Genomic DNA, 15852 nt, shown 5'->3' with positions numbered 1-15852 from the left:
CAGACTCATGACCACCTCTGACCCAGGGAGGCTCTCACAGTTTCTGAACCTTTGGGTCTTCTGTGAGGGCAGAGACCTGGCACCACAGAGTGCCAGTCTACCCTTGTCACAGCTGTGGACATCTGGGGTCCTGCATATATTCACAAGCCACAGAATTAAGAAATACATAAGAAGAATTTGGTTTTAGCAGACTCGACTCTGCATACCTGAGGCCCTGTGGTCTTCCTGCCTCTGCCTCCGTCTCTGCTGCACGTTGGCGCCTTGGGTGGCCTGGTCTTCGGACTTGCTGTGCTTCTCTCTGTGCAGAAATGGATACATAAAATATTAAAACAGTTCTGATGCCATGGGAATCTCTGTCTCTGTACTGTGCATGGACTCAGGAGCCCGCCTCTTGCATCCAGGTGCTGGCTCATTGTCACCTCATGGGAAAGCTTGGTCCTGAAGTTTAACCAGGAAAAACTCCAGTGAATAGTGTAGGTGCCCTTGATGGAGTGAAAGATAAGAAACAGAAGCACCTCTTCTTTTAGAAGACCTCAGCCTCTCTCTCCAGCTCCCCAATCTCCTTACTGTTCACCTTGCGCTAAAAATCCATCTTCAAATCTCATATAATGAACTCCAACTATTCAAGCATACTAAGGGATCAGACAAACATTGGGAACCAGTATTTCTGCAGCCCATATCACATCACAGGGGTGCTTGGTGGGTGGCCATGATCCCAGCTCTTTCCTGAGAGGTGTAGGGAGGCTCACACATTCAGTGTCCTTCTTGACTACGTAGTGGGTTGTGGGCTAGCCATGGATCAATAAGATCCTGCCTCAAGTGGGGTTTGCTGGCCCATGCATTTAATTTCTGCACTTGGGTGGCAGGGGGAGGTAGATCTTCATGAGTTTGAGGCTAACCTGGCTTACAAACTGAGCCCAGGACAGCCAGGTTAAATGTCTAGAAAACCATACCAAACCAAATCAAAAAAAGATGCTGCCTTAACTAAATAAAGAAAAAATAACCAAGAATAAGTTTAGTCCTGCTTCTTGTGCCTCTGCAAATTGCAGATGTGTTCCCATTCAGGGCATTTAATGATGTTTTGCCATATACATTCCCTTGGGTGCACAATGAACACGGTACCAGAACATTCCAGGAGGCTTCCTATGAGGACCCGATGACCTCACATCCAAGTGGAGTGGAGAAGCACAGCAGAGACACCCTCTGAGGCTGTGAGCCTTCTGAGATGAGTTGAAGACAAACAGCACAGCCATCCTCCAGGAAACACAGGAGTGGATCAACCAACTCACCTGCATTTTTGGCTCCTGAGCTTCCTTTGCTCCACTGAGCTGGGAACTAGGATCCGCTGTGTCTTGATGGGCGCAACAGAGTCTGGAGTGTGGACCGAGAGCTCTGCTCACTTCTGCAAGGCTGAGAACCCTGTGGAGAAGCGGCCCTTTATAAGTCTCTGGGATGTGAGTGGAGTAGGCCCAGGCTACAGGATGTTAGGGTAGGTCAGCAGAGGGTCAGCCTGAGCTATTAATCCCATCTCAGGAGGCTGAGGCAGGAGCCAGGTTTCTGGATCTTGAGCCTGACACAGAGCCTCAATTGAAATACTCAAAGAATCTAAGTATTACTGCGGTCAGCTAATTCATCTTTCTTTGGTTCTTTCTTTCTTTCTTTCTTTTTCAGATTTATTTATGTATTATTTATACAATGCCTTGCTTGCATGTACACCAGCAGGGCAGAAGAGGGCACCAGATCTCATTATAGATGGTTGTGAGCCACCATGTGGTGGCTGGGAATTGAACTCAGGACCGCTGGAAGAGCAGTTGGTGCTCTAAACCTCTCAGCCATCTCTCCAGCCTTAGGTCTTTTTTTTTTTTTTTTTGAAATGGGGTTTCTTTACATAGTCCTGGTCATCCTGGAATTCACTAAATTTAGACTAACCTTTCCAGGACATCACAGTGATCAGCCTGCCTCTAGCTCCCCGACCCAATGCTGGGATTAAAGGTGTGGTCCACTATAAAACCATCAAGGATGGCTGATCAGGACCCTGGGGACCTGCACAAACTACTGCAGCAACCAAGGACAATGAATGCAGTAAACCTAGACGTCCTGTTCAGATGTAGCCAATGGACAGCACATCTTCCCCAGTTGTGTGGAGAGCAGGCACTGACTGATATGAACTCTGGTGCCCAGTTTGGTCACTTCCCCTTGGTGGGGAGGCCTGGTGGCACTCAGAGGAAGGGGAAGCAGGCTACCCAGATAAGACCTGAAAGGCTGTGATCATATGGTGGGGGAATGGTCTCCTTCTGTCACAGGTCTAGGAGAGGTGAATCGGGAAAGGAAGGGAAAAGGGAAGATATAAGTGGGGGGATAACAATTGAGATGTAATCTGAATAAATTATTTAAATTTTAAAAATTTTGTGGCACACACCTTTAACCCCAGCACTCAGGAGACAGAGGCAGGCAGATCTCTGTGAGTTCAAGGCCAGCCTGGTCTACACTGGCCTATCCACAACAGCCAACACTAACAGAGAGACCCTATCTCAAAGGACAAACAAAAAATCTTTTTAAGTGGTTGTTGGTACACCTATGAAATATCAAAATTGAATAATGGTAACAGATAACATAGCCTATGGGAATGAAGCCTTTAATCCCAGCACTCTGGAGGTGGAGGCAGGTGGATCACGGAGTCCAGGACAGCCCATGCTAGACAGAGAAACATTGTCTCAGGACATTTGTTAAATGTCTTCACTTTGTTTAAAGTTTGATTGAAAAACTTAGACATAAAGAAGAATTTTTTAAACTTTTACATTGCAAAAACTGTAGCTAAGCCATAATAAATAGGAAAGTAGAACCTGGAAAGTTCTTCTCCAAGAGGCACAAAGAGAAAAGGGAAGCAGAGGAGGAGACAGGAGAACAGGAGAGCACGGCCTGTGGGAAAGGCAGGAGTGGTGGCACAGTGGGGACAGCTATGGTGAAGGTCACAATGGATATGTGAACTCTGGCCCAGGCCTCAAGCCCTAGTGTCTCTCCTGTTGTCTGAGCACTGCTACAGCCCGAACCCCTGCGTCCTGCAGGTTTCTCTGTCCCTCAGAAGCACCCAGCTGCAAGGGCACAATGGTTTGTTGTTGTTTGGTTGGTTGGTTTGATTTGGGGGTTTCACTCTGTAGACCAGTGTGGCTTCCAAATCACAGTGATCTGCCTCTGTGGTGCTGGTATTAAAGGTGTGCCCTACCTCCTCTAGCTGGGTTTTTTGTTTGTTTGCTTGCTTGCTTGCTTGCTTGTTTGTTTCTTTTTTTTCTTTCTCTTTTTTTTTTTAATTTTTAAAGACAGGATTTCTCTATGTGGCCCTGGCTGTCCTGAGACTCTCTTTGCAGACCAGGCTAGCCTTGAACTCACAGTAAGTGTCCTGCCTCTGCCTTCCAGTGCTGGGATTAATGGCAGTGCCACTACAACACACCTGTTGAGGGCAACAGGGACCACTACTGAGAATAAGGAGACAGGTCACTAATCTCAAGAGTATGGAAACCTTGTCGCTGGGTTGTCTTGGTTTTGGTCTCTTTTGACAGTGTCTCATTTATCTGCTGCTATCTTGAAACCCACTTTGAAAACAAGGATGAGCATGAACTTCTGTCTTCCTCCCTAGATCGCCTGTAATCCCAGCCTTTGGGAGGCAGAGGCAGGAGGATCAGAGTGGTCTACAAAGTCAGTCTAGGATAGGCAAGGCTAGGCAGAGAAACCCTGTCTTAGAAAACAAAAAACCGCCGGGCTTGGTGGTGCACGCCTTTAATCCCAGCACTCGTGAGGCAGAGGCAGGCAGGAGGCAGAGGCAGGCGGATCGCTGTGAGTTCGAGGCCAGCCTGGTCTACAAAGTGAGTCCAGGACAGCCAAGGCTACATAGAGAAACCCTGTCTCAAAAAAACTGAAAAAAACAAACAAACAAACAAACAAAAAACCAACCAACCATCCAAACAGACCAAAAAACCAAACAAAACAAACAACAAAACCTCAGAAGCATAGCATGGCCTTCACCTCCTGATGTGCCAGCAGGAGTCTGGGATGTCTCCCCATCTACAGGCCCAGCAGCTCTGCAAAGCCCCATATGAAGGAGTTAGAATATGGTGCCCCACCCAACAAAAAGAAGATGCCCTACATCAGCACAGCCTTCCTACCTTAAACAATGTCCCATGAGAGCCCAGTCTTTTCTGATACTGAACTCCAGGGCTCCATAGCAAGCCTTAATTACTCTTTTGATAACTCCATAGAACTATGCCTGCTGTATTATTCTGAGTCCTCTAGAGTAGCAAAGTGTATAGAATTTTAAAGGGGAGTTTATAGGGGATCTGTTAGAATTACTTACAGGCTATGGTCCAATTAACCCAAAACTGGCCGACCAGGAATGGGAAAGTTCTTTACTGGCAAAGGCTGGATCTTTCAGCTGTCCTCAGTAGACACTGGACTCCTGGAAAGGTTGGCTCCAGGGCCAGGGAAAGAATGGACTGGCTTTGGAGGCAACAGGAAAGGAGCAAGTGCTGCCTTCTTCCCCCTCCTTATATTGGCTTCCAGCAGATCTGATTAAAGGTGTGTCTTCCTACCTCAAAAAATGTGGATTAAGCCAGGTGGGTGGCACACCCTTTAATCCCACACTCAGGAGACAGAGACAGAGGAATCTCTGTAAATTGGAGGCCAGCCTTGTCTACAGAGTGACCTCCAGGACAACCAGGGCTACACAGAGAAACCCTGTCTCAAAACACAAAACAAAAGCAAAAAACAAACAGATCTGGATTAGAAATGGATCTTGCCAGTTCAAATCAAACAGAGATCCCTCCCAGGGGTGCCTTTTAGCTTGGGGCTTTTGTTCATTTTATTTATTTACTCATTTATGTTTTTTAACATTTTTGTTTTTGTTTCTTCAAGACGCAGTTTCTATATGTAGCCCTGGGTGTCCTGGATTTGCTTTGTAGCCCAAGATTGCCTCCAACTCACAGTGATCTGCCTGTCTCTGCCTTCCAAGTGGTGGGATTAAAGGTGTGCACCACCACACCCTGATAACAAACAATTTTTAAATCCATCACTTTGTAAGTTAGGATCATGTCCAAAATTGTAGCTAATGAATACTAACTGGGAAAGAGGAGTCTGGCAACTTCTTCACCAAGAGGCAGAAAGAGAAAAAGGCAGCAGGGGAGGGGTCAGGGGAACACAGGAGAGCATGGCCCGTGGGGAAGGCAGGGGTGGGGGAGGCCATACTTGCTGTGGGAACTCTGGGCCAGACCACAATCCTACTGTCTTCCTTTGGTCTCAGCACTGCTAAAGCCTGACCGCCTCTCTCCTGGATGCTTCTCTGTCCCACAGAAGCACAGTTGTTTGCTCTGATTCTGGGAGTCAGACTATGGTGTTGAACAGCCCTTTCCCAGGGTCCCTGACACCATCTGGAAACACAGACGTTTGCCTTATAATTCACACAAGTACCAACATCACAGTTAGGAAGCAGCAAAAAGACATGATCACTGCGAGTGGGAGGCCATCCTGGTCTACAAAGTGAGTCTAGAACAGCCAGGGCTACACAGAGAAACTCTGTCTTGAAAAACCAAAAAATTAAAATTAAAATTAAAACAAATTACATTTATTTATCTGGTGCCCATGTCTATGTACGTGTGGGTGCATGTGTCTGCCATGGGGCTCCAGGGGATGGAGCGAAGGCTGCCAGGCTTGGTGAGATGCATTGAACCTGCTGCTCCATCTCCTGAGCCTCCACACACTCCTGCTCAGCACCACTCACTACAGCTAAATTGTGAAATCAGCCCATGTGCCTTTAGAGCATTAGTGAATAAAGAGAAGGTATCATATATGTATAATGGTGCATTATTCACCTATTAAAACAGAGATATATAACTTGTGTAAATGAATGGGATAGAGATAATTTATTAAACCATAACCACATTCAGAAAGACAAATATTTTATGTTATTATGAATTCTTTTTAAAAAGAAAAGAAAGGTGGATAGTTTTTTGTTTCTTTGTTTTCTTTTTAGTTGTTTTTTGTTTGGTCAAGACAGAGTTTTTCTGTACTAGACTCACTTTGTAGACCAGGCTGGCCTTAAACTCACATCAATGGACATGCATCCACCTCCTGAGTCCTAAGATTAAAGATCTGTGCTACCACACCCTGCTGATGATTGGTTTTGTTTTGTTTTGTTTGTTTGTTTGTGTGGTTTTGGTTTTTGGAGACAGTGTTTCTCTGGGTAGCCTTAGTTGAACTAGACTCACTTTGTAGACCAGGCTGGGCCCGAACTCACAGCAATCTGCCTGCCTCTGACTTCATCCCAGCATTGGGGAGGCATATGCAAGCTGATTGCTGTGGATTCGAAGCCAGTCTGGGGTACAAAGTGAGTCCAGGACAGCCAAGGCTACACAGAGAAACCCTGGCTCCCAACAAACAAACAAACAAAAAATGAAATATCCCCAGAATTCACTGTAGAATTCAAAAAGTCCTTTAAGGAGGAAATTGTAATGGGAATTCTGGAATTTTGGTTCCTTTAAAAAACACAGAAGTCTAAGAGTGTGTTTTTGTTTTAATCCTAGGTGTGGGGATATGGGGCTGGTTTGGGCTGTCCACAGTACCTGACTGAAGTGCCTCATGCTCTAGCAGAGGCATGCTTTCCCAGGTGCAGATATTTTCTGTCATTGTGTGATGTTTGGAATTTTGGGAACTTGTCAGAGGGTACATAAATATGATAGCTCTAGGAGGCAGAGGCAATGGTTGTTGGTCATTTATGGAGGTTGGTGGTGGTTTGCTATAGCCACAGTGAATGAAGAAACAAAAGGAAAGAAATTAGATTCAGGCATTTTCCTAACTCCTCTCTCCCCTCTATCATTGTTTCTCTCCTACCTAGTGTTAGAGAAACACACAAGAAGTAAAAGGGAGGGGTAAGACCTGTAGTGGGAGAGACTTTTCCTGGAAGCCCCAATGAGACAGGAAGTCTGAGATTGATGCCAAGGCAAGAGGCTGTTATTGATCCAATGGAACGAGGTCTACCTGCCTTTGAGAAGGAGGAGACCCTGAGCAACAAACGCAGTGGGTTTTCATATCCTTTACAGAAGCTGACTTCAGCAACAGTGATCAGTACAAACTTGATTGGCTGACAGGGTGACCTTTAAGCTGATTAGCTGGGTAACCAGGGATAAGCAAGTGGACCAGGGCCAGACCACAGGAGGGAATTTTTCATTTGTTCTAGTAACTATGACCTGAAGCTCTGATTGCTTAGCCCCGGGTACAAGTTCCTAGGACCAGTTGCTAGCTGTGTACTTGTGGCTCTCCATGGAAACTCCAGGGGGAAGCAAGGGTCAGGTGCTCAGGCCCTGAACACAAAATGGTGTTGATTTGGTCTCTAGAGGGGGGACAATCAGTTTGAGGGGTTTGTGAGAGATGTCATGGGACGAGAGATTCCTTCTGGGACATTAGCTGAAGAGGAAGGTCAACTGAGTGCTTTCTCTGCCTCTCTGAGCTAACAGGCTCCTGAGTCTTTATTGGCAAAATCAAACTATTGAGATGTTGATAAAAACAAAACTGTTGGCCAACATGGGAAAAGCACATGGAGAGACATCATGCCAGCTGTGGACAAAGTGAGAAGCCATCGGGTTTTATATATCACTTGGGAAGTCCTCAAGGAGAGAGCTAAGTATCATTAAACTGAAAAATCTAGTCATATATGGTGGCACACACCTTTAACCTCAGCATTTGGGAGGCAGAGACCAGTGGATCTCTGTGAGTTTGAGGCCAGCCTAGTCTACAAAGGGAGTACACAAAGAAACGCTGTGTCCAAAACAAAACAAATAAAAACATCGAAAACAAAAGCAAGAAAAAAACCTTCCCATATTAAGGTTGAGGCATATCATAATAAAGAGAGTTAAGACCCTGCATAGTTCTACTTTAGATGAAAGTAGAATCAGAAAATTGAAAGATGAATTACTTAATTGAGATTGGCATGAGGGCTGGAGAGAGGTCTCAGCCATTAAAGACTAGGTTCATAAGCAAAAATGTAAGAGATTCACATGATATTAATTATAAATATTATTAGTCTGGTGATGCATATTTTATCCTTAGTAGCCATATGAGTTTTTAAAAAATATTTATTGTGTATACAGTGTTCTGCCAGTGTACAATGCCTTCAGGCCAGACTGATCTCATGATAAATGGGTGTGAACCACCATGTGGTTGCAGAGAATTGAACTCAGGACCTTTGGAAAAACAGTCAGTGCTCTTAACCTCTGAATCTTCGCTCCAGCACCCCATGCTGGGTGTTTGTGGCAAATATGAAAAGGGGTTAGATAAGATACACACCTTAAAATGACTTATACATGAAATTTAAAAAATACTCAGACACAGACAGAGGAATTTAGACAAGAACCTATTGTTCCACTGCATAATGACACCGAAGAGGGCGGCTCAAGGTGATTAGAAAACTTACCGTAGTTTATCCTATTGCTGTACAAGAAAATTATTGTATGTTTGGGATGGTCACCACAGCAATAGAAATTGCTTTTGTCTTTTGTATCTTGGTTGGTTCGCTGGTTTTTGGAGACAGGCTTTCTCTGTGTAGCCTTGGCTGTTCTACAACACATTGTATAGACCAGGCTGACCTCAGACTCAGAGAGCTGTCTGTCTCTGGCACTGGAGTGCTGGGACAAAAGGCCTGCCTCATCACAGCCAGTGAGGAATTGCATTACAGCATTAGCAAGGTCCAGAACCACTGCTCTAGTGGTGGGAGGGCAACTGTGATCACATTAATGCAAAGGAGACTAAGGGATATTATAGATGACCACTGGGAATAGGGACACATGTCACTCATCTCAAGGGTCTGGGGACCCTTTGTTCTGGTGTGGTTGGGTTTTCCTGATTTGTGTTTGCTGGGTCAGTGTCCCATGCATCCTACACTTTGAAAACAACAGTGAGCATGAATTTCCCCCTCCTCCACAGCTCTGTAATTTGCCTGGTTTATCCACACACATGTCATGGTAGAGAAAAAAATCACTCATAGAAAGCAGCACAGATGAAGTTTTTTTTATTTAGTGATTACATATTAGTTACATACATATACAAAGTAGAAGAGTGCACCAGACCCCATTATAGATGGTTGTGAGTGACCATGTGGTTGTTGGGAATTGAACTCAGGACCTCTGGAGGAACAGCCAGTACTCTTAACCTATGAGCCAACCCTCCAGCCCAGAGATGAAGTTTAGTAAGACATTTTAGTAAGAACTGTAAGCACCAGGAAGAGAAAAAGGCATAGGCGTGAAGGATAGGTGCATCTGCTTCTATTCTTCTTTTGGAGACAGGGTTGAGGGACCCTGGAACTGGCCAATTACTACCCCAGTAGCACAGGATGATGTTGAACTCCACATGCTTCCCCAGGGGTCTGGGATCTCTGCCCACCTACAGGCACAGAACTTGTGCTAACTCCAACATGAAGGACTTAGGATGTTGCCCCATATTATCATAGCCTTCCTCCCTAGGTAGCCAGTGTCCCATGAATGCCCTGTCTTCTCTGATGCTGAGTCCCAGGGTTTCCTATGAAATCTTAATGACTATTTTGATACCTGAATATAGCATTACCTGGGATATTAGTTGGAGTTCTCTAGCGGAACAAAGCATGGAGAATGTCTATATATGTATATACATTGTATATTATAGAACATATGCATACATGCACATTTTTATGAATGAATACAATATAATATAATACAATTTTTATACATAGACAGTCTTTTTTCTCCAAGACAGGGTTTCTCTGTGTAATAGTCCTGGCAGTCCTGAAACTCTCTTTGTAGACATGGCTGGCCTCAAACTCAGCGATAAGCATGTCTCTGTCTCCTGAGTGCTGGGATTAACGGTGTGCACCACCGGACCCAGCCCCAGCTTTGTTTTGTATATATGTATATTCTATAATGTATGCAACTAATCCAACACTGACTGCCTATGAACAGAAGTCCAAGAATCCAGTAGTTGCTTATTCTGGATCTGAATGTCTCACATGGTCTTCAGTATATGCCAGAATCTTGAAGAAGTGAGCTCTAATACAGTGGTTTTCAACCTTCCTAACACTGCTACCATTTAATACAATTCCTCATGTTGGGGTAATGCCCAACCATAATTTTATCTTCTTTCCTATTTCATAACTGATTTTGCTACTGTCAAGAATCATAATGTAAACATTTGATATTTCTGATGGTCTTAGATGAAACCTAAGAAAGAGTCATTAATCCCAAAGGGAATACAGTTCAAAAGACTGACAACTGCTCTAATGGCAGTCAGCAGATGCTCTTGCTAACAAGAGTGAAAGCAATCAGGCAAAAAGAGAAGCTTCTTTCAGTCCTGTCATTGCTATAGGCTTTCAGAAAGTCAGCCCAGAAAGGAGCCTCGTCTTTCCACCTCCACAGAACTTAAGCTGTACTCATCACTTTCACAGCTACATTAGGTTAAAATAGGTGGTAATGGGTCTGGAGAGACAGCTCAGTAGTTAAGACCACTGGCTGCTCTTGCAAAGGTCCTGAGTTCAGTTCCCAGCAACCCCGAAAAGGCTCATAGCTCTGGTGCCCTCTTCTGACCTTCGGGTGTTAGGTGCAGGCAAAACACTGTTACATAAATAAATCTTTTTTCAAAATGGTGGCAATGTCCCTGAACATTCACTCAGTATCTGAAACTTAAATATCTATGTTAGCTTTGATATTCTCTTAATTGACATTACATCACTCCAGCCCCCAGATCCATCTCAAGCTCCGAATAATTTCTATTGCATTGACTTGGAGGCTGTGAGACACTGACCCTGAGTTCCTTAACAAGAAGGCTAGGGAATGAAAAGGTGTTGAGTGGACGCAGAGGCTGCCCTTGTAGTATGGGAGACAGTGTCAGGAGTCTGGAGGAGACAGAGGGCAGAGGGGAGGTGCCAGGTCCCCTAAAAATGAACGCCCTGCAGTTAGTACCACACCCCCTGCCTGCCTGTATGTATGACCCCAACAGTAGTGACAAGGAGAAGAGATGAGAAGGAGGAGGAGTAGAAGGAGGAGGAGGAGGAGGAGTAGAAGGAGGAGGAGGGGGAAGAGGAGAGTTTCTTCATAGACATCTTCATGGAAGACTTGGGTTGTTGTCAGAATTTCACCATGGCTGGAGGCTGGTGTCTGCAGGGACAGAGGCAGGATATTGCGGTGGAGCCATCAGATAGGAGGGGCCCCAGGGATCCCCTCTGGGAACCTGTGACTCCTCCCCGGACATCATCAGCGGTGGGTTCCATTCAGGCTCTCCAGAAGGTGCAGGGATGCCTGAACTCCAAGGATGGTACTCGGGAGGCAGGAAGGCCATGGGAGGTTGAGGGTACATCGGAAACTGGAGGTTACCAGCCCCATCATAGGGAGGATCTGAGAGGAGAAGAAACAGAGAGATCATATGTAGAGGAATGTTAACTCAGAACATGGCTGTTCTGGAAACAGGTCACATTCAAAGATCTAGGTCTATGTGATCTGGCTGGAATACAAACACTCTTTCAATCAGGAGACAGAGGCAAACAGATTTGAGTTCAAGGCCAACCTGGTGTAGACCTCATATCAGGTAAAGAAAAGCTTAGGCCCAGGTGTGCTGGTGCATGCCTTTAATGCCAAACGACGGTAAAGTTAGTTTAGAAGGGAGCACCCATGTTTGAAAGCTATGTCCAATCCAGTGGCAGACAAGGTGACCAATCATAAAAGATTTGACAGAAGCCGATAAGCCCAACTTTCCTAAGAGAGAGGAAAGGGAAAGCAGGGCTTTTCTTTTTTGTGTTTGTAGTTTGTGTTTTTTGCTCTATTTTGATACAGGTTTTCTCTATTTAGCCTTGGCTGTCCTGACTCACTTTGTAGACCAGGCTGGCCTCAAACTCAGAAATCCCCCCTGCTTCTGCCTCTTGAGTGCTGGGATTAAAGGCATGTGCCAGCACACCCAGATTTTTTTCTTTTGCTTTTAATTTATTTATAAAGCAGGGTTGTTGTAAAACTTATTAATTCATTCTCTATATACAGCATTCTGTCTTCATATGTGCCTGCTTGCAGGAAGAAGACACCAGATTCTATTATACATTGTTGCGAACCACCACGCCATGGGTCCTGGGCATTGAACTCATGAACCTTGGAAGATCAGGCAGTGCTCTTCACCATGTCTCCAGCCCAGGGTGCAGTTTTACTACAACAGTAATAGAGACATGGGTTGCAGACAGAGAACTCAGGTGAAGACTGAAGGAGCCAGAAAATGTAAAGCCAGAAGATCAGAGCAGATTGGAGAGTTAGTTTGAGGCCAAGTAGAACAATTCTGGCCCACAGAGAAGCTGGATTAGCTGAGTCATCTGAGAGAAGAGTTTGAGGCAGAACAGCTGAGTTGAACCAGCCAGAGCTCACAAAGAACAAGGAAGGGTGAGCTGCCTAAGCAGGAAGTGTCAGAGGCTGAAAACATTCTAGGCCTGGGGTGGATTGTTTGCAGGCTACATGCTTCCAGGTTCAGGCCTAGGCCAGCAGGAGGCAGTAAGCCTCCCAGACCACAGCTGAGCCAGGAGAGTAAAAGTCCCTTTTACAGTCATAAGCATGGCACCCTCCCTCACCCTGAATCAGGCTAAGTAACCTGTTGGCCACTTTGTCATAGTCAACTATGTACTAGTCCAAATTCCATGCCCTTGGGTGACAGCAAAATGACCCAGAGAGAGGCCAGACTTTCCTGCTATGTGCTATAGAGTCCTGTGGAAAACAGGATGCCCTCCACTGTGTGCTCTGCTCTGTGCTCATGATGGACAGGCCAGCTGATGCCACTCTCTAGAAGAGGACCTCAACAGTCTACCCAGAAGACACTCACCTGGCACTTGGCTTCTCGACTCCCTGGGGCCCAGGATCCTGTAAAGGGCCTCTGCATAAGGAGAAAACAAGGGTGGTTCGACCCCTGGTCTCTCATTACAGAGAGCTTCGTGCAGACTCTGCATGGTAAGCAGCAGGTTGAAACAGCTTGTCCAGCTCTTCCTCAGGCCCCGCTGACCCAGGCGCTGGCAAATCAGTCTGGTCTTCTTGTGGATCTTCCCGCCTGGGTGGCCCACTTCCTGCTCAACTACTTCCCACTCCTGCAGGAAGACCCTGTTTTCAGGATCAGTCCACCGGTCACGAGAAGGACCTGCTAGGGACAGAGTGATGTGATGGCTTATTTGACATCATGAGAAGCTCATCTGAACCTTTCTTAGTGACTCTTCCTGCACACTGAACAGCCAGAAGTGACCTCATGCAGTCACCAAGAGATTATGCCACCAGCCCAGGACTCAGCATCGACACTGCTCTCCTTTGTTTGTTTGTTTGTTTGTTTGTTTTTGTTTTTAAAGACAGGGTTTCTCTGTGTAGGCTTGGCTGTCCTGGACTTACTTTGTAGACCAGGCTGGCTCAATCTCAGAACGATCTACCTGCCTCTGCGTCCTGAGTGCTGGGATTACAGGCCTGTGTCACAAGGCCTGGCCATCCGGCTCTTAGCATGCACAGGGACACTGTAAGTGTCTTCAGTTTTAGAAATAAATCTCAGGATGCAAAGAGATCTCACAGGACAAGTGCTACCTGGGAACGCTTTGCCTACACAGACTCATGACCACCTCTGACCCAGGGAGGCTCTCACAGTTTCTGAACCTTTGGGTCTTCTGTGAGGGCAGAGACCTGGCACCACAGAGTGCCAGTCTACCCTTGTCACAGCTGTGGGCATCTGGGGTCTTGCATATACTGACAAGCCACACAATAAAAAAATACATAAGAAGAGTTTGGTTTGAACACAGACTCGACTCTGCATACCTGAGGCCCTTTGGTCTTCCTGCCTCTGCCTCCGCTGCACGTTGGCTTCTTGGGTGTTTCTCGGTCTTCGGACTTGCTGTGCTTCTCTCTGTGCAGAAATGGATACATAAAATATTAAAACAGTTCTCATGCAATGGGAATCTCTGTCTCTGTACTGTGCATGGACTCAGGAGCCTGCCTCTTGCATCCAGGTGCTGGCTCATTGTCACCTCATGGGAAAGCTTGGTCCTGAAGTTTAACAAGGGAAAAACTCCAGTGAACAGTGTAGGTGCCCTTGATGGCGTGAAAGATAAGAAACAGAAGCACCTCTACTTTCAGAAGACCTCAGCCTCTCTCTCCAGCTCCCCAATCTCCTTACTGTTCTCCATGGGCTAAAAATCCATCTTCAAATCTCATAATAATGAACTCCAACTATTCAAGCATACTAAGGGACCAGACAAACATTGGGAAACAGTATTTCTGCAGCCCATATCACATCACAGGGGTGCTTGGTGGGTAGCCATGATCCCAGCTCTTTCCTGAGAGGTGTAGGGAGGCTCACACATTCAGCGTCCTTCTTGACTACATAGTGGGTTGTGGGCTAGCCATGGATCAATAAGATCCTGCCTCAAGTGGGGTTTGGTGGCCCATGCATTTAATTTCTGCACTTGGGTGGCAGGGGGAGGTAGATCTTCATGAGTTTGAGGCTAACCTGGCTTACAAACTGAGCCCAGTACAGCCAGGGTTAAATGTCTCGAAAACCATACCAAACCAAATCAAAAAAAGATGCTGCCTTAACTAACTAAAGAAAAAATAACCAAGAATAAGTTAATGCTGCTTCTTGTGCCTCTGCAAATTGCAGATGTGTTCCCATTCAGGGCATTTAATGATGTTTTGCCATATACATTCCCTTGGGTGCACAATGAACACGGTACCAGAACATTCCAGGAGCCTTCCTATGAGGACCCGATGACCTCACATCCAAGTGGAGTGGAGAAGCACAGCAGAGACACACTCTGAGGCTGTGAGCCTTCTGAGATGAGTTGAAGACAAACAGCACAGCCATCCTCCAGGAAACACAGGAGTGGATCCCCCAACTCACCTGCATTTTTGGCTCCTGAGCTTCCTTTGCTCCACTGAGCTGGGAACTAGGATCCGCTGTGTCTTGATGGGCGCAACAGAGTCTGGAGTGTGGATGAAGAGCTGTGCTCACTTCTGCAAGGCTGAGAACCCTGTGGAGAAGCAACACTTTACAAATCTCTGGGATGTGAGTGGAGTAGGCCCAGGCTACAGGATGTTTGGGTGGGTCAGCAGAAGGTCAGCCTGAGCCTTTAATCCCATCTCAGGAGGCTGAGGCAGGAGCCAGATTTCTGGATCTTGGGCCTGACACAGAGCCTCAATTGAAATACTCAAAGAATCTAAGTATTACTGAGGTCAGCTAATTCATCTTTCTTTGGTTCTTTCTTTCTTTCTTTCTTTTTCAGGTTTATTTATGTATTATTTATACAATGTCTTGCCTGCATGTACACCTGCAGGGCAGCAGAGGGCACCAGATCTCATTATAGATGGTTGTGAGCCACCATGTGGTTGCTGGGAATTGAACTCAGGACCTCTGGAAGAGCAGATGGTGCTCTAAACCTCTCAGCCATCTCTCCAGCCTTAGGTCTTTTTTTTTAAACAGGGTTTCTTTACATAGTCCTGGTCATCCTAGAATTCACTAAAATTAGACCAAGCTTTCCAGGACATCACAGTGATCAGCCTGCCTCTAGCTCCCTGACACCAATGCTGGGATTAAAGGTGTGGTCCTCTATAAAACCATCAAGGATGGCTGATCAGGACCCAGGGGACCTACACAAACTACTACAGCAACCAAGGACAATGAATGCAGTAAACCTAGACCTCCTATTCAGATGTAGGCAATGGACAGCACATCTTCCCCAGTTGTATGGAGAGCAGGCACTGACTGATATGAACTCTGGTGCCCAGTTTGGTCACTTCCCCTTGGTGGGGAGGCCTGGTGGCACTCAGAGGAAGGGGAAGCAGGCTACCCAGA

The 15852-nt window shown here is 46.0% G+C and overlaps 1 protein-coding gene across 1 annotated transcript in view; it reads right to left on the bottom strand.

The window, feature by feature from the left end:
* Positions 1-11048: 11048 nt before the first annotated feature.
* Positions 11049-15852, bottom strand: part of LOC311588926 (uncharacterized protein MSANTD5) — a 179315-nt gene continuing 174511 nt past the window's right edge. Inside the window, exons 2-5 of the mRNA XM_084767029.1 lie at positions 14902-15031; positions 13821-13908; positions 12856-13167; positions 11049-11399 (exon numbers count right to left, since the gene is read on the bottom strand). Of these exons, the coding sequence (XP_084623155.1) occupies positions 11140-11399; positions 12856-13167; positions 13821-13908; positions 14902-14907 (666 nt within the window). The 5' untranslated portion in view covers positions 14908-15031 and the 3' untranslated portion in view covers positions 11049-11139. The remainder of the gene's footprint in view (positions 11400-12855; positions 13168-13820; positions 13909-14901; positions 15032-15852) is intronic.

The sequence above is a fragment of the Acomys minous genome (genome assembly GCF_964271855.1).
Source record: "Acomys minous genome assembly, chromosome: 18".
NCBI lineage: Eukaryota > Metazoa > Chordata > Mammalia > Rodentia > Muridae > Acomys > Acomys minous.
Note: the sequence above shows the minus strand (reverse complement) of the source record. Positions and strands in the feature narration are given on the sequence as shown.